Source organism: Juglans regia, chromosome 3, assembly GCF_001411555.2.
Source record: "Juglans regia cultivar Chandler chromosome 3, Walnut 2.0, whole genome shotgun sequence".
In the NCBI taxonomy this organism is placed as follows: domain Eukaryota; kingdom Viridiplantae; phylum Streptophyta; class Magnoliopsida; order Fagales; family Juglandaceae; genus Juglans; species Juglans regia.
Genome location: NC_049903.1, coordinates 10,318,676 through 10,340,600, shown reverse-complemented (window position 1 = coordinate 10,340,600; position 21,925 = coordinate 10,318,676). Strand labels below are relative to the sequence as shown.

The 21,925-nt window shown below is 34.9% G+C and overlaps 3 protein-coding genes across 8 annotated transcripts; 1 reads left to right on the top strand and 2 right to left on the bottom strand.

The window, feature by feature from the left end:
- Nucleotides 1-3,189: 3,189 nt before the first annotated feature.
- On the bottom strand, nucleotides 3,190-6,910 carry LOC108996553 (farnesyl pyrophosphate synthase 1-like). Of its 6 annotated transcripts, none has more exons than XM_035688395.1 (10): nucleotides 6,373-6,910; nucleotides 6,086-6,201; nucleotides 5,872-5,958; nucleotides 5,546-5,772; nucleotides 4,979-5,030; nucleotides 4,453-4,548; nucleotides 4,118-4,162; nucleotides 3,925-4,014; nucleotides 3,799-3,837; nucleotides 3,190-3,625 (listed from the first exon to the last, which is right to left on the bottom strand). In XM_035688395.1, exons 1-10 carry the CDS (start codon nucleotides 6,395-6,397, stop codon nucleotides 3,596-3,598), a joined length of 807 nt encoding a protein of 268 aa, XP_035544288.1. In that variant the 5' UTR covers nucleotides 6,398-6,910; the 3' UTR covers nucleotides 3,190-3,595. The 6 variants fall into 6 exon arrangements, with proteins under 6 accessions (XP_035544288.1, XP_035544291.1, XP_035544290.1 ...); XM_035688399.1 differs by lacking the exon at nucleotides 3,190-3,625 and having other exon boundaries at nucleotides 3,649-3,837; nucleotides 5,485-5,567; nucleotides 5,656-5,772; XM_035688394.1 differs by lacking the exon at nucleotides 3,190-3,625 and having other exon boundaries at nucleotides 3,649-3,837; nucleotides 6,373-6,443; nucleotides 6,639-6,910.
- A 2,868-nt stretch (nucleotides 6,911-9,778) lies between these two features.
- LOC108996570 (phosphoglycolate phosphatase 2-like) lies at nucleotides 9,779-13,072 on the top strand. Its single transcript, XM_018972542.2, has 11 exons — nucleotides 9,779-9,995; nucleotides 10,143-10,210; nucleotides 10,310-10,402; nucleotides 10,522-10,593; nucleotides 10,893-10,964; nucleotides 11,225-11,284; nucleotides 11,372-11,424; nucleotides 11,988-12,085; nucleotides 12,170-12,269; nucleotides 12,539-12,642; nucleotides 12,770-13,072. Exons 1-11 carry the CDS (start codon nucleotides 9,902-9,904, stop codon nucleotides 12,868-12,870), a joined length of 915 nt encoding a protein of 304 aa, XP_018828087.2. The 5' UTR covers nucleotides 9,779-9,901; the 3' UTR covers nucleotides 12,871-13,072.
- Nucleotides 13,073-13,381: 309 nt separating this feature from the next.
- On the bottom strand, nucleotides 13,382-16,892 carry LOC108996509 (oligopeptide transporter 1-like). The gene is made up of 7 exons (XM_035688469.1): nucleotides 16,761-16,892; nucleotides 16,147-16,586; nucleotides 15,874-15,971; nucleotides 15,174-15,746; nucleotides 14,789-15,047; nucleotides 14,533-14,715; nucleotides 13,382-14,309 (listed from the first exon to the last, which is right to left on the bottom strand). Exons 1-7 carry the CDS (start codon nucleotides 16,813-16,815, stop codon nucleotides 13,686-13,688), a joined length of 2,232 nt encoding a protein of 743 aa, XP_035544362.1. The 5' UTR covers nucleotides 16,816-16,892; the 3' UTR covers nucleotides 13,382-13,685.
- Nucleotides 16,893-21,925: the final 5,033 nt, after the last annotated feature.

The following is a 21,925-nucleotide window of genomic DNA, read 5'->3' as shown; positions in this document are numbered from 1 at the left end:
AAGTAGATGTTTTGCTCCAAGAACAACTTCTGGGGCTCAACCTTCAATTAAGAGTTCTATGTATTCGAATGAGATGATTGTAAACACAAAGATGACTGTAGCATGCTGGTGGTATGATGCTAATATGCCTTTCAATACGGCTCAATCCAAATTTTATCAACCAGCTATCGATGTTATGACTGCCATCGGGCCAAGATTCAATGGCCCTTCTTTATATGAGTTGAGAGAAAATTTGTTAAAGATGGCTGTGAATGATATTCAAGATTATTTGCAACAAAATAAGAAAGTTTGGAATGAGATTGGTTGTTCACTAATAGCATATGGTTGGATAAACTAGAAGCAACAATCAATAATCAACTTTCTAGTTTATTATCTGAAATGTACAATGCTCTTGAAGTCTGTTGATACATCTGGCCTTAGAAAATATGCTGAAACATTGTTTAATATCTTTGATGAGGTTGTCCAAGAAATTGGAGTTGAGAATCTTGTGCAGTTCATAATGGACAATGATGCAAGTTTATAGATAAAGAGTATGGCTCTTTTTACTGATCCCCGATGCAGCTCATTACATAGACTTGATGTTGGAGAATTTTTCTTGATCCAAGACATTTTTCCTTTATTGATGATACTATAAAAAAGGTAAAAAACTTAACAAAATTCATCTATAACCATGGTTGGGTTTTGGCATTGATGAGAAAAGACTTCACCAAAAGTCATGATTTATGTCGTCCTACAATTACAAGATTTGCGACAAATTTTTTAAGTATCTAATGTTTGCTCTTGTTTAAAAAAGAATTCAAACAAATGTTTACTTGTGATAAATGAATTGCATCAAGTCATTCTAAGAACAACAAAGGGAAGGAGATAGTTGGAATTGTTTTAAAAGATAAAGAGTTTTAGACTCAATGTCAATTTATTGTTAAAGTTAGTGAGTCTTTGGTTCGTGTTCTACGACTTGTTGACGGGGATGAAAAGCCTGCAATAAGATACTTGTATGATGTAATGGAAAAGGCAAAAGAGAACATAAAAGCAAAATGCAATAACAAAGTTAGTGTATTCAGTCCATTCACCAGAATCATTAATTTTATATGGAATAAGTAGTTTCACAATCCATTACATGCGGCAGATTGTTTTCTTAACCTTGGAATTTACTATAGCACCAGTTTTAAAAATAAAAATGATATTGTAAGAGGCTTCAACAATTGTGTTATGAAGATGTAATTTAATCCCGATAATCAAAACAAGATCATTACAGAACTTGACTTGTATAAGAATGCAGTAAGTGAGTTTGGACATTATTTAGCAATCCGCCAACATGATAAGATTAATCCACGTATTATCATTTATTAATATCATTTGTTAAATAGTATGACTTTGTATTTTAAATTTTATCTTTTTTTATTTTTACTTGCATTTAATTAATAATTTATAATTGCATTATTATTATAGTTGCATGTGGACTCAATTTGGTTGTGAGGTTCCAATGCTTCAAAGGTTTGTTGTTCGAGCACTAACTCAATGTTGTAGTGCAACTGGATGTGAGAGAAACTGGAGCAAATTTGATTTTATTCATTCGAACAAGAGAAATAGATTAGTGCATAAACGTTTGAATGATTTAGTATTTGTTCAATATAACTTAAAGCTACGAGAGAGGTAAATTTTTTTAATACTAATGTTTTTCATTGTTGAAAAATATATAACATTTTCACTTATATTTGATTTTATTTTGACATGTGCATAAAAAATGGAAGAAATGCTTTAGATCCAATCAATCTTGAAAATATTAACTTGATGGAAGAATGGGTGGTGAAAAATTTGAGCTTCTTGATAGAGAAGATTTGAATTGTGCAAGTATTGAGGAGCAATTAGCCTCACTAAATGAGGAAGATGATGATAATGTTGGTGTTGATGTTGATGACGGTGGTAATGTTGATGAAAATATTTTAATTAACATGTCGAATCCTGATTCTTATTGTCTTTTTTATAAGAATGAGTGATTTTTTTAATATAATGTTTGTTGTAACTTAAAACTGAAGAACTTTGTAACTTAAAACTTAGGACTTGTATTGAGAAATATTGAGTTTATGACTTATTTTGTTGTTATTTTGGAATACAATTAATGCTTGTATATATATAATTTATCTAAGAATAAACTATTCCAAAATGGTACATGAAACGGTACCGATACCAAAATATTTCGTTCCAATGCCTTGACCAGTACAACCTCCGATACGGTATTCAAAACTTTGCTTCTTTGTCTATTTGGAAGATCTAATTAAAGAGATCCAAATATAACATTCCTTATTTTTTTAGCAAACTAATATTTAATTGAATAAATAAAAAGTAGATTCGGGCTACTATGCCGCCCAGAATAGCCTGCTCACTTTGACCGATAGTTAGTTTTGCAGTTTTTTTTTTCATTTTTCTTTTCACATTTTTTTAATATATTTAAATATATTTTTTAAAAAAACAAATACACCAATACATTTAAAATCACTAAGTAAAAATAAAAAAAATAATTTTTTTTTCCAGAGCGGTATAACTTGGGTGGCATAATAGTTTTTTTCCTAAAAAGTATATACTAAGACCTCGTTTGGATGTTGAACTGAATTAAGATGAGTTGAGTTTTTTTATAAATAGTAGTGAATTGAGATGGTGGAATGAGTTTTGTGGGACCTACCTAAGATGAGTTTAGATGTGTTTGTATGTTAATATGAGTTTAGATGTATCTATGAGAAGTTGAAAAAAGTTATGTATCCCGCATGGTGTTGAGTTGAAAAAGATTGTTGGTCTCATGCATAAAGAGGGTTTTGAGTTAAGTAATGTTTAATAATTTGAAAGTTTGGTATTTAAATATTAGACTAAATTTAAAATTAGACTAAACTAAGTTGATCTCAATACGTTCCAACATCCAAACGGCCTAAGTGAGAGCAGAGATGAATCTATTAGACCTGCATAAACGTTTCAAAAAAATAATAAAAAATAGAAATCAAGGACTTGAGACTTTTTGAGTAAATGTATTTCAAGTTTTTTAAAAGTAAGTAATTATTTTTATTATTTCATTAAGATTGACTGCAATAGTAATTGAATCAACTTGGCCCTTACATTCAATTTTTAATTATGAACTTGGGTTGGAGTGGAGGACTTAGACAATAAACTACTAATTAGGACCATACCATGTCAGTCAAAATATTAGAAAACAGAATTTGGTTTAATGGGTTCCCAACACACAAACCAAAAGATGAGTTGTGAATAATACAACTAAACAAATGTAAAACTTCTTAAGCAATCTCCATATCTCTCTCTGTCTTAAAAAATAATATGTATTGAAGTAACGACTCCATATATGAATACCTCTTACTATCGTTGTTAGGTTAATTTTTTTCAGAACTCTTAGGTTCGGCTCAAGTGGTTAAGCGTTTGGTTTTGGTAGTATACTCAATCCAGGTCTACGTCTAACTTGTGTTCTGAATCTTCCACCTTTGTCTACGTCTGTTCTCATCTGATTTTCTATTTTTTCCCCTTGTGTATTCTACCTAAGAATGCCTTCCACATGCTTGCACTGCTTTGCTTGGATGAGCTTCAACAGTAGTTGTCAACTTCTTGTAGGTCTCGCTCTCATACTCTACAAATAAACCCCTATCAAAATTGGGATTAGAGAATATATAGATAGTAGACCCATAATAATTCAGTGGCTAAACACCATGGATTAACGATGACAAAGGCAATGTCTAAGTTCAACATTAAACCATTTGTTTTCAAAAAGTAATGAAATTTGATGCTGTGGTTGTAAATTACATTTGCCACATTGGCTGGGTCTGGTTTCCCATAGTTATCCTGAAAACAGAAATTATAGAGAAGCAAATAAATCCCAATCTTGAAATGAAACAAAGAAGACAGTTATAAAGAAAGTTCCACTCTTACACATAGCACTTTCTTTTGTTCCTCATTGCTTAGCTCCAATGCTTTTACCAACAACGAAGAGCACTTGAAGTCTTTGATGTCTGTTCCTATCTGATAGCAGAAAGGACTCAATCAAACACTCAAATTAAACAAATGGACCAGAAATTTATTTCTTCCATATATTTGGGGATAAATCCATCATGTTGGATCTCACCATGCCGGTTGTTTCAGGATCACCGAAGCAATCCAAATAATCATCCTACAAAAGAAACAAGATACAGATAATTGAAACTGACTGAAGAAACCCATGCCCCAGTCACTCCAAAATGACTGACATGGCCCTTATGGAGTAATTCTAAAAATAAACAAGCAAACGAATAGCATAAATATCATTAAGCTAATAAGGTTTTGATTATTCATAGCTAACACAGTTCGGAAAGTTAAAAGACTCTAACTCAGACAATTGCAATTTATAGTTTTGTCACAAACACCTATATGATCTGCAGAGAAAACTAAATTAGAATTTTTGTTCGCTTATCAACAGTTTACCTGTACTTGAAAGTAGACCCCCATCTCAACAAGTATGTTCTTCACATCAATATGGTTGTCTAGATTCCCACCCAACATAAGCATTGCACATGCAACCTGAGTAGATTCCCAGAATTTGAACAGAAAATAGTCAAACAAATGACAATGTTTCAATGTCAATGACCAAACTAAGTTCTAAAGATCATATGCCATTTTAGGAAAATAATACCATGATACAATTACTACACAAAAAGATGAACTGGTATCAACATGTTTTAAAGACTTCTTAAACATTAATTTATCAAAGAAAAGAGACTAGTCAAATACTAAGTTGCCTTAGAGCTCAGAGAACAAGGAGCTAATAAGTTACATCAAACTGCAGACACAAGGTATATTGGCTAAACGCAGGACAATGTCAAAAAAGGAAGAGGCTGATATAATGACTTTCAATACACTGAAACAAGGAGCATATTGGATTTTATCGTGCCTTGACTGTCATAGAGATTTATACTCTTTTTTTTTATAAGTAATAGAGATTTATACTCACTGGAAGGTAGAATGAGTAATAGGCTGTCTTGTACTGAACAATGCGATGGTAACTGGATGAGATGTCAACCAGTCAGCAAGAACGTTAGAAATAGAAAAGATGATGGGAACATATATTAATAACAAATAACACCCAAAAAATTAAGAATTAAAAAAGAAAAAGCTTAAGATCAGAAAGGGACCCAAATAGCTTTTTCATTAAGGCATTCGGGATCAATCCAGCTTTTCCTAAAGTAATTATGATCACATTATCTAAAGCAAGACAGTGGATCTGTCTCTTTACTGACTGGCATCAGTTCCCAAAATGAATTGTTTAATATCATGCTAAAAATATGGCACTTTTTTGCAGAGGCCCTTGTAATGTTTTCTTGTGGAAATCTAAATCAGGCCTAATGACGCCCTTGCTGATGTGGAAATTACTGGAAATGTCTGGGTTGCTTAAGAGTTACATACAAGTTGCTCATTTATCTTAAGCATAAAGTTGCAGAGATCTTTCATTATTTTTACAAAGTGTATTTGGATAGATCTTTTTCTCCTTCAAGTGTGGTAATCAAATCTATCATCTGACCTGAAGCAGTCTGAAACTCCACCTATGCAGAAGTAGAACACAAGGAAGTGAACTTTTGGCGTATAACCTATCTGAGAACTAATTAAGCAAAAGTTGTACAAGTAAATCACCTCGTCAAACAAATCAAGCAGATGTAAGTAGTAAGGCTTATCCCTGAAGTGTTTTCTAAGAATCCTGCGGACATGGTTTAGAAGTATAACACCGTCATTTACTGCAACCATGCCAAACTAGAACATAAAGGTTACGCGAGTTAGATACTTTTCCGTCAATGGCAACCACAAAAAATAACTGAAGTAAACCAGAACATGTTGACTATTGGCACAAACCTTTGGCATTCTGAACCAGCAAGGTTGACCACGTCGTGTGTGTGAGTTATCCATAATGTCATCAAGAACAAGAAAATATGCCTGTAGCTGCATATATAATTATCACAAAATTATAAGTTAATATGTAAGGTTCCTGTACAATGCTAAAACATTAGTGTAAATGACTTTTCCTCATAAAGAATCTTCAAATAGGAGAGGTTTTGTATTGCCAGACCCATTCAATGCACCAACCAAGAGTATTGGCACGGAAAATTTCATCTTCAGTTAATTCCTTTCCTTCTATTAACAATTTGTAGCTCTGCATAAAGGACAAGCCCCTGCTCAAGTTCCCTGCAAGATAAAGTATACTTCAAATCTATTTCAGCAAGATATGTTTCTTTAAAAAGTGCTTCCTTATTTCTCCTGATTTTATTTCCTTTGATGGCTTAAGTTTAAGACAGAACGATACTTCAAATGGAATACATAAAACTAAAGTTGTTCAAAAAATTGTTCAAGTCCTACCTCCAGGTACATTGTAGTCCAGCATCTGCAATAGAGCGAATGAACATGACAGTCAGATAACCAATGACAAGCTGCAAAAATAGAAGAAAGGGCTCATAATTTTTCACGCTCAAACTTGGAGAGAGAGAGAGAGAGAGTTCAATTATGAAGTTATGAACTCAGAATAATTATAAACCAAATGCATAAATTGTAAAATATACGAAAATACATGCTAGAAATCAGAATCTAAGATAGCAATGCTGAATACAAAAATGGTGAAAATATACCTGCGGAAGCCATGTTTGCAGAATGCAGATAGACAGATCTTTCCCTCCTTGCTCCTCACAAATTATCAGCTATCAATGGGGCAAGCCAATGGACATAGGGAGAGGAGGATGGACCTAGCCTCTTATAAATGAAAACTTATGGAGTCCACCCATTAAGGACTCAAATTAATATGGGTCTATAATTCCAGAATAAAGACCCTTGATTTTTCAGGCCTACATACGTAATTATACCACAATATAAATAAGATATAGTCCTATATTATTAAGGTGCAATAAACCCCAAATGATCACTCAACTTAATGGGTTAAAACAAAATACCATTGTGAGCTATATATATATGTCTAATCCGTTTTATAAAATATGCAATCAAATGAAGCCCATATTTAAAATTATTCTAACATAAATACCAACTTTATGTTTAGAAATCGACTATCAAGTCACAATACTCTATTGAATAAGCATGTGCAGGAATATAACGCTTCTATACTTTTTGACCTTAATGTGTAAATTTGCTTTCACTGTAAATATCTTGGTCTATGAGCTCATTGAGCTATAATCCCCACCTCCAGAACATTGTGTAAGGATTTAACAACCATAATGACAGTGCGAAGAAAGGGTGTCTTGTGAAAGAGAATCACCAAGAGAAAAACCTTTCCTTCCGTGGGCGAACTGGAACTAAAATTAGCACTCCTACAACTATATAAAACCTGCCTACTTAGGAGTTTCCAATGTTATTACGTGAGACCAAATCTACAATCTATTATTCTTAATCAATGTTTCCTGCAACTCTGTGAAAACATCACCTCAAGAAATCAGATTATCAGAATGAATAAATTGTAAACAATATGAAAGAGCAATAAGAAGAGCTTGATTTATGAGAAACCAAAAGATGAGAACGAAAAGGGAAGATCAAATCTCATTAAGGAGAAATAAAAAAAGTACCTGTTCGATCCATTTCCGAGAATCATCGGTCCACTGGAAAGCAGGGTCTTCAAGGAGCTCCGATTTCAGGACGGAGTACACCTTCAGAAAGGTTGACTTCAAATCCTCCATTGACACTCACAAAGAGCTTTCAGGCGGGATTTGTCTGGGCTTGAATGAGTTATAGTCGTTGGAGATACTATTCAAATAGTAAGGCTGTACAAGAGTATGTGTACTTATATATAGGTCTGTATGGTCCAGGTGAGAATTAAAATGAGGGCTCCATTGGAATGGTATGATGTTCGGATCTCTGGGCCACCTGCGGAGCAAGAAAGGGTGACGAGATGGGGTCCTAGAATTTTGGTGCAATGGAGAAATTTTACATATAAATCTCGTATTTCCTTTATTTAATTAATATGTGATTTTTTATTTTTGACTTTTTTATTTTAATATTTAAATATGTATGTGTTTAAAGAGTGACAAAAATATAAATCATATAAAAAAATTCTACTTATCATCTCTACATTACACATCAAGCTATGTTTGACAAGTGAGAGTACCTCAAGTACTCTCACTACTATTCTTTATTTTATTATTACTTTTTCATTACTTTTTTACTACTATTTACAAACATTCACAACACTTCTCAACACTTCTCACTACCCAAACGTATAGTATTTAGTATGAAGATGATAAATAATATTTTTCAAATCATATATTAATTAAGTAGATGTATGTAGTGTAAGTAATGTTTTTAGCATTCTCCTCGACTAGGGGTGAAAGTTGGTCAGAGAAATCGATCGGATTAGCTGGTTCGGTCTATATCTGACCGAATCAACTCTAGACCGATCAGTCTCGGTCCCTGAAATAAAGGATCGAGACTTTTTGGTCTGGTCCCGGTCTAGGGGTTTCCCACCTCGGATCGGACCGGACCGACTGAATTTAAAAAATATATATTTTATATATATTATTTATATAATAATTATATAATTAATTATATAATTTTCATTCAACCTATCACCATTAAAAATATAAAATTTTAAATATGTTATTAATAAATTAATATTCTATCAATTAACTAATGTATAATATTAATTAGCTAATATTATAAGTTAAGAATATAATTTTCATCTAATTTATTATCATTGACCATATAAAATAATTTTTTATTGAGATAGTTACATAATTTACATTAATAATTTATTTAATTTTAATTTAGTATTTTAAATAATTTTTTATTAATTTATTTAAAAACAAGAAGAAAAAAAATAATTAGGCTGAATCGACTGGACCGATAGCTACTGCTTTAGAGAAAATGACGGATCAAAAATTTCGATCCATCACCCCCCAGACTAGACCAGGCCGGATCGATTTACACCTTATTCTTGACGGATGCTAAAGATATATGTCATAGTAATAAAAATAAAAAACAATATTTTAACTAATTTTTTTTATAAAAATAAATTTATAAATTAATGTCACTTTATATAATAGATTATGGAGTGATTTGGATTTAGAAATGAGTTGAAGTAGTTTGTGAATAGTAGAATAAAAATTAAATTGTTTATTATATTTTGAGTGGGAATTTGATAAAATTGTTTTGAAATTTGAAAAACTTGAATTGTTTATTATATTTTATGTGAGAATTTAAAAAAGTTGTAATAATGAGATGAGATGAGTTAATATGGATTTTGAATTCAAACGACGTCTAGATCTTTTTTATAACAAAGATTAATACATTAAATCACGTCAATTTATAAATTTTAATTTTATAAAAATATTTTTATAGTTAAACCTATCTCAAAAATTAATATTAGACATATCGGTACGTTATATATTTTTTTAATGAAATATCAGTTATTTTATTTTATTTTTATAAAGTTAAATAAAAAAGAGTATTGTTAGAGTCACTGCTGGTGGCTCCTAGTAGCTACTGCTAGTTCTAACATGTGTTTTTTTTAATATTTTTAATTTTTTTAAAAAATAAAATAAATTTAGAATATTAATAAAAAAACACTTCATTAATCATAAAGTAAAAAAAAATTACTTCCTTAATTATGAAGATAATTTTTTTATTTTACTTCGTAATTAAAAAAAATATTTTTTAATAATATTATAAATTTTTTTATTCTTTTAAAATATTTAAAATTATTAAAAAGATTTATATAAAAAAAAATTAAAAAATACACATAAAAAAACACAGCCAGCGGTAGCTGGGAGCTACCAGCGGTGGCTCTATCATTATTCAACTACCAAATCAGCCACGCAGCAGCTGCCAGCTGCAGCCATCTTTGATACTCCGCAGGCTCTAACAGCTTTGTAGTTTACTTTTACACGCAGCAATGAACGTAGCAAGCAGAGCATCTCAGCTTCTGTCCTCCCAGAGTATCGGAGATCTTCTAAATTCCGTCGAAGCTTTTCTCTTCGACTGCGACGGTCTCATATATATATGCATTATATATAAGTTTTTTTTTGTTTTTTTGTTTTTTTGCTAAATCTTATGTGTATGTTGCTTTCTCTTCGTTTCCTTCTCGTTGCATATCATCATTATTCATTACAAATAAACTGGGTTTTGATATATAGGTGTAATATGGAAGGGCGATACACTTATCGATGGCGTCCCGCAGACATTAGATATGCTTCGCTCCAAGGCACACCCACTCTCTCTCTCTCTCTCTCTCTCTCTCTAAGTTGTTATAAAATTTCGAAATTTCTTGTTGATTTTATTTCTTTTTAATACATATTTTTAGGGAAAGAAGTTGGTGTTTGTGACCAATAATTCCACAAAATCGAGGAGGCAGTACGCTAACAAATTCCAATCTTTGGGAATTTCAGTCACTGAGGTTTTGTCTTTAATTCCGAATCTAATTCCATTAGATGTTTTCAGAAATTGATTCTCTCTTTTTAACGCTGATTCTCTCCCCTTTTTTTTGTTTTCCGGGATTTTTTATTTTTGTTTTAGGATGAGATATTCAGCTCATCCTTTGCAGCTGCTATGTTCTTGAAGGTCAATAATTTTCCTAAAGAAAAAAAGGTACTTTGCTGCTTCTTTTCACTTATTTATTTTACTTTTCGAATACCCATATATGTACCTCAAAATAGAGAGAGAGTGCTACTCCGAAGTTGTTTAATTGACAGGAGAATCAGAAGCCTACAATGCTACTTCAACTATTTAGAATGACATACTCAACACCCAAAGAAACATATCCTAGTACCATTGTCTAGTAAAACTGTGTTTTGGCGGTCTAAAGGAACTCGTTTTTCTCATTTCGTGCCTTATTGTTACAAGTTATTTGAAGGGACTATAAGTGGTACCGCTTGTTCCTTTTGCAGGTTTATGTGATAGGTGGAGAGGGTATATTGGAAGAGCTGGAGCTTGTTGGGTATACAGGTCTTGGTGGCCCGGTAATTCAGTTTGTTATTTTGTTTTCAAATTGAAGTTCTGGACTTATAGACAAGATACATAACCCATATATCCAATTGCACTCAAGACTTTATTCTAAAAAATGAGGTGATTTTAAGGCCAGTCCATAGTTTTGGCACTCCAGCTGCTGGTCTGCTATGGCTACTAATGATCGGGTTTTCCCTCGTGCCATTATGGAGGAAACACTTGATTTAAGATTTTTTTCATAAATAGGTATGCTGATGAAAGCAAGATATTGCAGGAAGATGGCAAAAAGACAGCACAATGGAAAACAAATTGCCTCTTTGAACACGATAAGACGGTAATGTAACATATTGCCCATCGTTTCTTTGATACTTTTATTTGTTGTGTGCTTGCTCTTAAAATGTGGCAAAACTTCTATTCCCAGGTTGGAGCTGTTGTGGTTGGACTAGACCCGTATATTAACTATTACAAGCTTCAGTAAGTCTAAATTCTCTGTTCATTACTCCCCTATTTTTATGTGTGGAACATGCCATCTTTATTTCTTCAATTGTGCTCCTTTGGAAATGCTTATATACAAACCACTTACACATGTGACATTCTTGTCTGAGTAGGCCGCGAATGGTGTGTGTATGTCTGTGTTTCCATTTGGCTTCTAAGCCATTTTTATCTCGAATACTGTTGCAAGTCATCCTTCTTCAGCAAAGGGGTCAGGGCTTTTTGATGCTTTGTTGGATGAACTTAAAAACAATGGCCTTTTGATTTTTGCAAAGGTTATAACCAACTTTACATTCAAGATCTCAGCCTCTCAATGGAATCCAGGAGGAAACTTCTATTGATAATATAATACTTGCATAGTATCATGGTCATTATTTCTACCACAAATTTTTTTACCTATAAAAAAAAATTATATCTACTACAAATTTGTGAATTTTTGAGTTCTAAAATTTTTCTACTATATGCTTGCTGTGTTGGATATGTAAGATTTAATGGAACAAGTTGTTTGCTGTTCTGTTTAAAAGATTCAAGCATTCAACTGGCAGGTATGGAACCCTTTGCGTACGTGAGAATCCTGGATGCCTTTTTATTGCGACCAACCGTGATGCAGTTGGACATATGACTGATTTGCAAGAATGGCCTGGTATTTTTTTTTTTTTTCACTTTCAACCTTTATTTTATTTAACCAAGTTTGCAACTTGACAGTTTCTATGATGCATACTTGCAGGTGCAGGGTGTATGGTTGCTGCTATGTGTGGATCAACTGAGAAGGAGCCTATTGTAGTTGGAAAACCATCAACCTTTTTGATGGACTTCTTACAACAAAAGTAAGTGATGTAATGGGAACAATTGAAACAATTGCATTCATGTAAATTCAGCGACATAACCATATTCTCCTAATCCTTTTACTGAAACTAGATGCTTTAATCAGAAATTTATTATTATTTTGAATGTACGAGGAACTGGGAGCCATATAGTTTGAAAGCCATACGGAACTTACTTAAATAAATTGTAGACTATTGATTGCAAAAGCATAATGGTTGATCGAATTGGATTTTGTACTTCAGAAAAATTTGAATACTTTTTTGTTTTGTAGGTTTCAAATCAGTTGCCCCAAAATGTGTATGGTGGGTGATAGATTAGACACTGATATCTTATTTGGACAGAATGCTGGTTGCAAAACCCTTCTTGTACTTTCAGGTAGGGTTTATTCTTTGTATGATGCAGAGTAGTTTTTTTTATTGGTAATGCGGAGTAGCTGTAACTATGAATGGTCATTAGTTATCCATGATTCTTCCAATGGTCATGAAATTATTGTGGGTTGCAGGTGTAACAAGCCAATCAACTCTTCAAGACCCTTCAAATGATATTAAACCAGATTACTATACAAACAAAGTTTCTGACATTTTGGAACTATTGGGAGCATAACCCGACTACCGGGCATTCTGACATTCTTTCAGCCCATTTATTTATGATGGGGGAATTATTAACTTTGGTGCTTACTGGCCATCTGGTACTTAGGTTTTCAGTTGCTAAAATACTCTTTGAATTTGATTATCGGTTAATATTACTTGATAATACTTATAAAAAAAAAAATATGACTTGATATTTATCAGTAATATTTCTCATTGGACTTGGAGTACTCCAACGGTTGGGGACCACAATAGTTGCTTTGAATTCTATTCATTAGCAATGATAGTATATTTTATCGTCCTTTTCTCCCTCAAGTTGAGATCCCCCTTCATCAGACTTCTCATTAAGTTCCTGTCTCTTTGCGAACCCTGAGCTGTCATAAGTCATTCAAAGTAACGACCCATGGATAACTAAAGTTTAATGTGATATCATGGAGGCTGTTTACAAACTTTTGAGATATAAAACTGTTTTTTGAGCTACTAGCTACTTTGGTTCAAATCTTGTTTGCATCCCGGTTAGGGTGGGTCCTATATCATTCCACTAGAAATAAACCACAAGGTATCCTCTCTAGTTCTTCATAATTATCTTTACGAATATCCATCTTAGAAGCATTAATGTACAGTAATGATAGGATAGATATTGTTATGTAGAATCGAAATTTGCAACCATGAAGTGGCAGTCTTCAACAATGTCAATCCTACAAGAGTTGTGCTTCGTGATTTAATGATAGGCAGTGCTACCATAAAAGATTAAACTTTAACTTGATCTACTTAGTCTAGCAAACTTTCAAGTCTACTGCATAAACTGCACAGTATCACTGTGTAACTTTGTCAAGGGAATACCGGACAGCCTTCAACCTCAATGCCAGGGGCAGTAGGACAACTTGCCAGTGGGCAGTGATCGCCCAAATCCAAACCCCACCACCTGATTCCATTGATGTCTCTAACCTGCAATGTGAAATAGCAGAGGATGGCCATGAAAGCAACCCCAGCATCTAGCCCAGCTGAGAGAATGTAATTGTGCCTAGCCCACCAGCCTTTGAATCTCCTGTACACAAAAAAGTTGAAGAAAATGCCAACAGCACCCCAACATATGTAGTTCACAGCCTTGGCCATTGGCATTACCCCTGCACCTCCTATAATGATGGGCATGTTAATGAGGCATATCCACTTTTGGTCAGGAAACAGGCGAGAGAATACCCAAACAGGTACCGGTGCCAGGATGCCAATGAGGAAGAAATAGTTCATCTTAGAGTAAAGACCGAGAGGGCCAAACATGCGAAGTGGACCAACTACTCCCCATATGATGGAAGCATTGTAGAAAACATCATCTCCGGGGCATGTCCAGGGGCTTCCTTCTGGAAGTTTAGATGGGTCACAGATATGTTCTACAGACGTGATAAGCCACCAAGATGTGCCAAAGTAGACTGATGAAGCGACCAAGGTTCCCGCTAACTTCGTTAAGAATAAAGACAAGTATTAGTTTTCTTAAACAATAATTATACTCTTTGTGAGTTTACTTTTATCATCTTTAATCATACTAATTAATATGACACATTTTAAGTTGTTTAATAGGCAAACAACTTGAATGAAAGTCATTTAAAATATGACACATCAACGGATGTGATTAATGATGGCAAAATTGAGAACATCATTTTTGGTAGGATTAAGAAACCACCTGAACAATGAACATGGATTTTGGAGGGATTTTCATGTAGTGGCCTAGCTTGAAGTCTGAGAGAAACATTAGTGCCTGAGACATGCTTATGTAGCCATAGGTCTTGAAAGCTACATTTGCAAGAGGTTTCCCCGGATACATGTAGCCGATAATCAGCTCAGTGATGACGTTAAGTCCTGGTTGCTGCACGAAGATTTTTTACAATCCAATCAAATACGATGATCAGGAGACTGGAAGCTTATTCTCAATGGCGTACCTGGTTTGTCGTAGCAGTGATTACGCCAATAGGGAGAGTGAAGCTCAGAGCCAAGAGTATGGCTAGTAGGATACCCCAGAAGGGAAGCTGCAATTGTTTGCCAAAGCCTTCACAAGCAAGTAGGGCAAGTCCAACCACCACCATTAAGAGTGTGTAAAACCACCATTGAGGGACAGGGTCATAGTTTTTTCTCATTATTCTGGTGTGTACATCCCCGAACTTACCTTTGAATGTAGCCTTTGTTTGTTGCCAGATTGCTCTGCACATAGAAAAGGTACAAGTAACTAGGAAGTACATGAAGCTTCGAGAGCACATAGCTCCTTTTAAGGAAAAGTGGAGGTTTCAAGAAAATATGCAGTAAAATAGACAAGTACTTATGCAATACCTTCCATGGAAGAGTGCAACGTGAGATATTGTAGCAGCCAGTACTGCAAAGCTTAGACCATAAGTATATACAAAGAAGATACTGAGATGTATTTTGCTGTACCCATCATATCCTTGTCGATTGAATTGGAAGGTTGTCTCATTCAAAACTACTGAAACATCGTATTTTCCACCGTCAGCATTGAACACATGCGATGAGATAATAGGAAATCGCTTGGCTTCAAAGGAGTTGGTCCAGTAAGCAATAGGGACTAATACGTAGAGCGTTAGGAAGAAACCAACCATTATGTTAATAATGGCAAATCCTGGGGTGGCCAATGGAGATCCTAGGAAACCAGCTACAGTGGACCAATCAAGGGCAAACGAGCCAACACCAAGGCCTCGAAGACCCGAACCAATTTGTTGGGCTGTGACCGAGTCCTTCCATATCCAACAAACAAAGGAGAGTGCAGTAATCGATGGAAACAGGTAGTTGGGTACAATATAGTATGCAAAGCTTGATGCAAGGACTACAAGGAAGAACTGTAGTCTCGTTAGTTTGCCTTTGGGTCTGATCTCAACTTCGTGCAATGCCCTGCAAGTTCAAAGAACATGAGAGAGAGAGAGAGAGAGAGAGAGAGGGAGAGAGAGAGAAGGAAGAAGTTGTGCAGAGGGTGGTAAGGGGGAAGTGGGGGAAGCAAAGTGGTAGGACGTAGGAGCACCTAAATAGAGAGACTTGAACCAGGTTGGAAGGCCACCACATGTAAGGTGAATCGACAAGAAACTTTCGGAAAACTCCAGCCCATCCATATCCAAGCAGCTAAATAAACCATCAAACATATTAAGAAAGTTTAAGAGAAACAACTCCAATAAGTCTTGATAATGGCGAAAACCAGTTATGCTTAAAACTCTATTTCTCAAACTTGAGCTATGCTTATATTTTCTGTGGAATAAAAATTCTTCCCTATGATCTGAAAGATAAAAACAAGGAATACCTGGGTGGTTTGAGTTAGCAACATGGCTGCAAGAGGATGAATCCGACGGTGATAGAAAGCCTTGACAATTGTAATAATTCCCACAGCATAAACCGAATTTGAACCTGAATTGGCAAATATGGTGATTAGGACATGCTCCTTCAAGTTGAAGGGCCCTGGATTCAATGAAAAGCACCATTTTGTTCCAGGAACACGAACTGCTTTGTCTGGTAGGTATACTGCCATAAGCTTTCCCACTGGAAGTACTAGAATTTGGGCTGAAACCGAAGATACATAGAGTGCATTCTGGCGGTAACCAAAGAACTGATTCAAGAATGCCAGAGTAGCACAAGATGTGATCCCCAAAACCCATGTTCGAAATGTCAAGCATGGTAGTGTTGGATCATCTGTAATGGAGACTGTGAGCCGAACTTGTTCGATTGGAGAGTCATTTACCTCATCTGCAAAGCCATAGAAGTTCGGAAATGTTAAGTTAATAAGAAGATAACATGATGTCATCCACAATCTACGTGTCCTAAACTCTTTTTCTACTCTAACCATACCCAAACATGCTACTTACATAGGAACCTGTAATAAAATAAGATGCATACGTAAAGATACGATGATTTTATTACCAGAATCCTCATAAATATGAGCATCTTGACCAGGCTTCTTGGGCTGATGCTCCATGCTTCACAACTGCACTTCTAAAAAAATGAACCCCATGAAAGCCTTCTTTTAAGATAAGCTTGGATTCGTTACCGTACGTTCTTCCTTCCCAGCTTCTTGTATTCTCAAGGTTTTTTTTTTTTTTTTAATCCTTTCTTGTTTGGCTTGCTTTCGCTTTCATTGGGGTCTTTTTCCCAAAACGGTGAAAATGAAAACTTCCACATTATAAGACAGAGGAGTGGTCAGAAGAAAAAATTTGATTGATTTAGTGTTGTATGTTTTCATTCGGTAGGCATGCATTGCATTTATGGCTATTGAGGTGCTAGTTTTCCAGCTATGACTTTAACTCATTTATTATACGTTATCCTTCTTTTGACTGACGGAAAAATAGCTCCAGCTTGAGAAACCCATCATTGCAGTATTTTCAACATTTGATTGATTATGAATTTTTACGGTTTTGTTTTAAGGCTTAGCCATTTCAAATCATTATTTCATGCGTTAACTTATGCAGAGTTTAATTCTTCGGTTACTTCATGAGCCGTTTCACAGTGTAATTATCAGCAAGTTTTACTAGCATATAAATAGGTGCTTTGGTTCAGTCAGACATAGTGTATAAAAAATTCATGCTATTTCATTTGATAGTTTTTGTGTGTTCGAGAGATTCCAAGTAAAAGAGAGGTGTTTCTTTTTGTAGAGATTTGAGCTCAACCACTTGTACAGAATTGATTCAAGTCATACGATAATCAGTTGGGCTGTTGTATCCTGAATGAGTCAAATCAAGAGGAGTTCTGTTGTACCGATTAATTTGAGACTTTATACACCGTAGAAGGCTTGTATCTCCTTAAAGAGAGCGAGATTTCTGTACCTCAATCCAAACTGGTTTCGTCTTAATGTTAATTTCATTATAATTTTTATTATATTATTGTGTATTACACTAACACAATTTGAAGTAAAAATACTGTTTCATGATATTTGGCTCATGGCTTAGCCAGATATTTCGTGAATTCCAACTTGTCGTTATTACATTTGTCATTTACTTTTATGGACTATCCGACATGAGACTTTAAATACTGCCCGACATGTGATTCACAGTTGAATTAGTCCAGCATACCACCGCATATTCTCCCCACCCAAAAGAGTTGCTTTCTATATTTTTATATATATTTTTTGAGCAATTGTTTTTTTCAATTTTCAGTTTGAACAGAAGTCTAATAAGAAAAATAACGATTAATAGATTTTGTTTTGTATTATTTAAAATTTTGTTGGGCCAAAACTAATTTTTTTGGTAAAAAATTGATTGGAGTTTTTCAGCCCCTCTAAACCACAAGCACCCTATCTTAGCAATGACCAGCCATTAATTTCAAGCCAAGGCCCCACACACACACACACACACACGTCACATTCGCCATTCGTGTTTCACATCTCTAATGGTTGGTACTACCACACGACATAGCTTTTTTAGATCAACCTCAAATATCTAATCAGTCATCCTCATCCCACTATATATTGGCAGCACCCAATGAACCATATAATATGCCAAAACCCACTTGTGCGAAGAAGGATGTGTGCTTCTCTATTGAATGCGCCACAATAGTTGATTGTAGAGCATTGACTATACCTTTCACCAGTCAGTTGTTTAGACCAATCGCTGATTAATATGCATGGACTAAAAAGAGTTAGGATCCATTATTTTCTTTTCTTTAGTTGCTTCATTGATTGGAATGAGGTTTGGTTTGGATAGTGAGTTGAGATAAGATGAGATGAGTTAAGATGGTTTGTGAATAGTAGTGAGATATTTGAATTGAGATGAGATGAGTTAGAAATTATTTGAGTTAAAATGTTTTATGAGATTTTGATAAATGAGAGAGAAAAAGTTGAATAAAAATATTATAAAATTAAAATATTGTGAGTGGAATAAATATTTATGACCCATACTGGGCTGGGCCTAGCTTATCTAGAGGGAGCTAGTGACCAAAGTGTAGTCGGCCCACGAGCCAGAGAAAGGAGATCAAAGAGGCCCATGACCCATGTGAGAATGAAGCAGATATGGGGTGACGGAGCATTGACATTTTACTTCGCCTTCCACACGCACGCAATGATAGGGCTACACTACCCTTACGTACTGATACAAAACGGGGGTCCGAAGAGTTAATTCATGTCACTTAAAAATCATTTTTCTTCCACGTAGTACATACTCTAATTTTTCTCTAATTAGACAAAATATCCATATATTTACATCACTTACTCTAGAACAACCATTCTAAGACAATACAAAGTCTTAATATAAACATCAATCTCCTAAACAAACACATCATCAGAACACAAAATATCCATATATTTACATCACTTACTGAATAAAAATTTTCAATACCCATATAAACCTTCTATGCTTAAACCATCATTCTTAACTCTTCTCACCCATGCTCCATATCCTTGATCCTCAACTGAAACATTCAAATCATTTGAAAAAGATGGTGGAGATAAGGGGTGAGTTATCAACAACTTAGTAAGCAGAGAATATATACTAGTATGTAAACATGAGTCTTTTCAGAAAGTTCAGTATGCAGAAACAAAAACATTTTATTTTTATATGCAGATCTCATAAAAACGTGTTATCAGAAAATCAGAGCGACTTTTCAATATTTTCATACTCAAAATCAACAATTCATATTTAAGAATCTATTTCACATTCAAAAATGTTTTGGCATAACATAACTGAACATCTTCATCTTATCATATCATATCATATACCATGTTTAACCCCCGTGGTAGGGTTGTGCTATCCCCGGTGGTCAAACCAGGCAGTATCATGTGGTGAACTTCCCCTTTTTCAATCTCTTAGCCCCGAGTGTGCACACAGGAAAGAACACGTAAAAAGACTACTTTGTTTCCAAAGTGGGTGCACTCATATCATATCATGGTGGTACCAACCATATCACGTGAACAATATCATCATATCAGAACCATATTCAGAACAGATAAGTATGCCAAAGTTTTATCATATCCATATCATATCAAAACACATGCGAAACATATTTATATCATTTCTATTTGATCAAAAACAGATCCAAATCATTTCATATCACATGCATAAAAATTTCAATGATATCATATTCGCTCTTTTGCATATTTCATAAACATGTCAAATATTGCTCATGTCTACATATTTCATGTCAAAAACATTTCTTTTCTCTTTCATACGTATCTCATGAGGGAATGCAAAACATATACTGAGGTTATTTTTCACTTTTTCTTTTTAAAACTACATGCACATTTTTACAAACCAACCTCAGTTCATTTCTTTTTATGCAAATCTAGCATAGGAACCCCGCTTACCTGGACGACTTAACTTTTCCAAAATTTTCCTCAAATATGTCGAGTCGACTATAAATCGTCACCTATAAAGATAATCACGTAATTTCCGTAAGTTTCCAATCAATCATGTATTTCGATATTTAAGTCTAAACTTCTTAAATAACCTATTTTAAATTTCTCAAAACTTAAAATCTTCATAATCTCAAAATATAACATCACTTCCTAAAATCACCAGTATCCGCCACAACCCACGTCATACACAAAACACCAATATTTAACCCGAACAGCCAACAAATCTCATAGTCTAAACCAATCATACTAACAACACCATCACCCAATCCAATCAACCCCGTTACTCCTCGGACTCAGTCCGGCAAAACCAATCAGCAATTAAATACAGTGTAATGTGCTAGTATAAAAATACATTAAATTCACGAGAATTCTTTGGAAAATACTTACAATGCTATATAATAATTTCTGGAGGATCACGGAAGCGCAAGAAGTGGAAAAACAGTTACGGAACAGTGCAAAATACACTGTGGCCGTGGGTCACAGATACCCACTTTTCAACGGGTGCAAACGAAGACCAGAGATTGATAGGGTAGGGTCTAGGGATGTCGATGAAGCTAGTGGTGGTGATGGTTGGCCGTGGGTGGCGGCGCAAAAGGGTGGTTTAAGGCAAAAAATACCCAAAACAGAAATGGAGTTGGATGTGCTTCACCAGTGACGGATCGGAGGTGGGGTTGGGTCCAATGGGTTGCTTGGAGGTCGAGGATGATGTGGTGAAGAAATGGCGGCCAATGGTGGTGCGACGGCGGCGCGCGAGCACAAGAGGTGCCGCGGCTTGGTGGTGCGCGTGGAGCCTAACAGCGGCGCTAGGGAGGCTGAGATCGGAGGGGGAAGGTCGCCGGTGGGTGGGGGAGCTGCTGGGCTGGGCGGTGCAGGTCACGGCGGCGCGGCGGCGGTGGGCAGGGCTGACGAAGAACGACGCACGGGAGAGAGTGAGGGCTGGGTCGCGCGGGAGGAGAAAGAGACCAGCAGAAAGAAAAGAAAGGAAGAAAAGAAAAATGAAGGAAAAAGAAAAGAGGAAAGAGAAAATATAGGGAAAGAAATGAGGTTCAGTTCTCATAACTTGGGTTACAAAAATGATCCAACGGAAACGATTTTAAAACAGTAAGTGAAATAAAATAATTCAAACCTAGTGATTAAAATGAAAATAAATAATTAAACTCAACAACAAGTTAATTTAATTCGAGAAGAAATTTAAACACATAACAATAATTAATTTAAAGAAAGCACTTCAAAAAAATAATTTTCGTAAACTAAAAATCATAAAAATAGCCTAATTAAAAATCTAATAATTTTAAAACAAGAGAATAAATTTTGAATCAATAAAAATAATTCCTTCATTAAAATACACTAAAATACGGGGTGTTACATCCTCTCCCCCTTAAAAAAGTTTTGTCCTCGAAATTTGTAAGGTCAAACATTAACGTCAAGGCAAGATACAAGATATAACTCAAAACACGCTTGAAAAGACCATACCATCAACAACTCCCAACAAGCATGAGTAATGCACTCCCAAGTCTACTCCTATAGGCGATTCCATTATGCTCGCATTAGTCTCCCAATGACACATCACGTCTATTACTCCTAGGGTGGCCACGAAATCCAAAATCTCCATTTCCACCAACAACATTAATACAACACTCAGCAAAAACCCAATGATTATTATTATTTTCGTAACATGAACTGTGCTAACCTCAATCGACTCCTATGTTAAAACTCACCAACCTTCATTGTATTCTACAAGTTG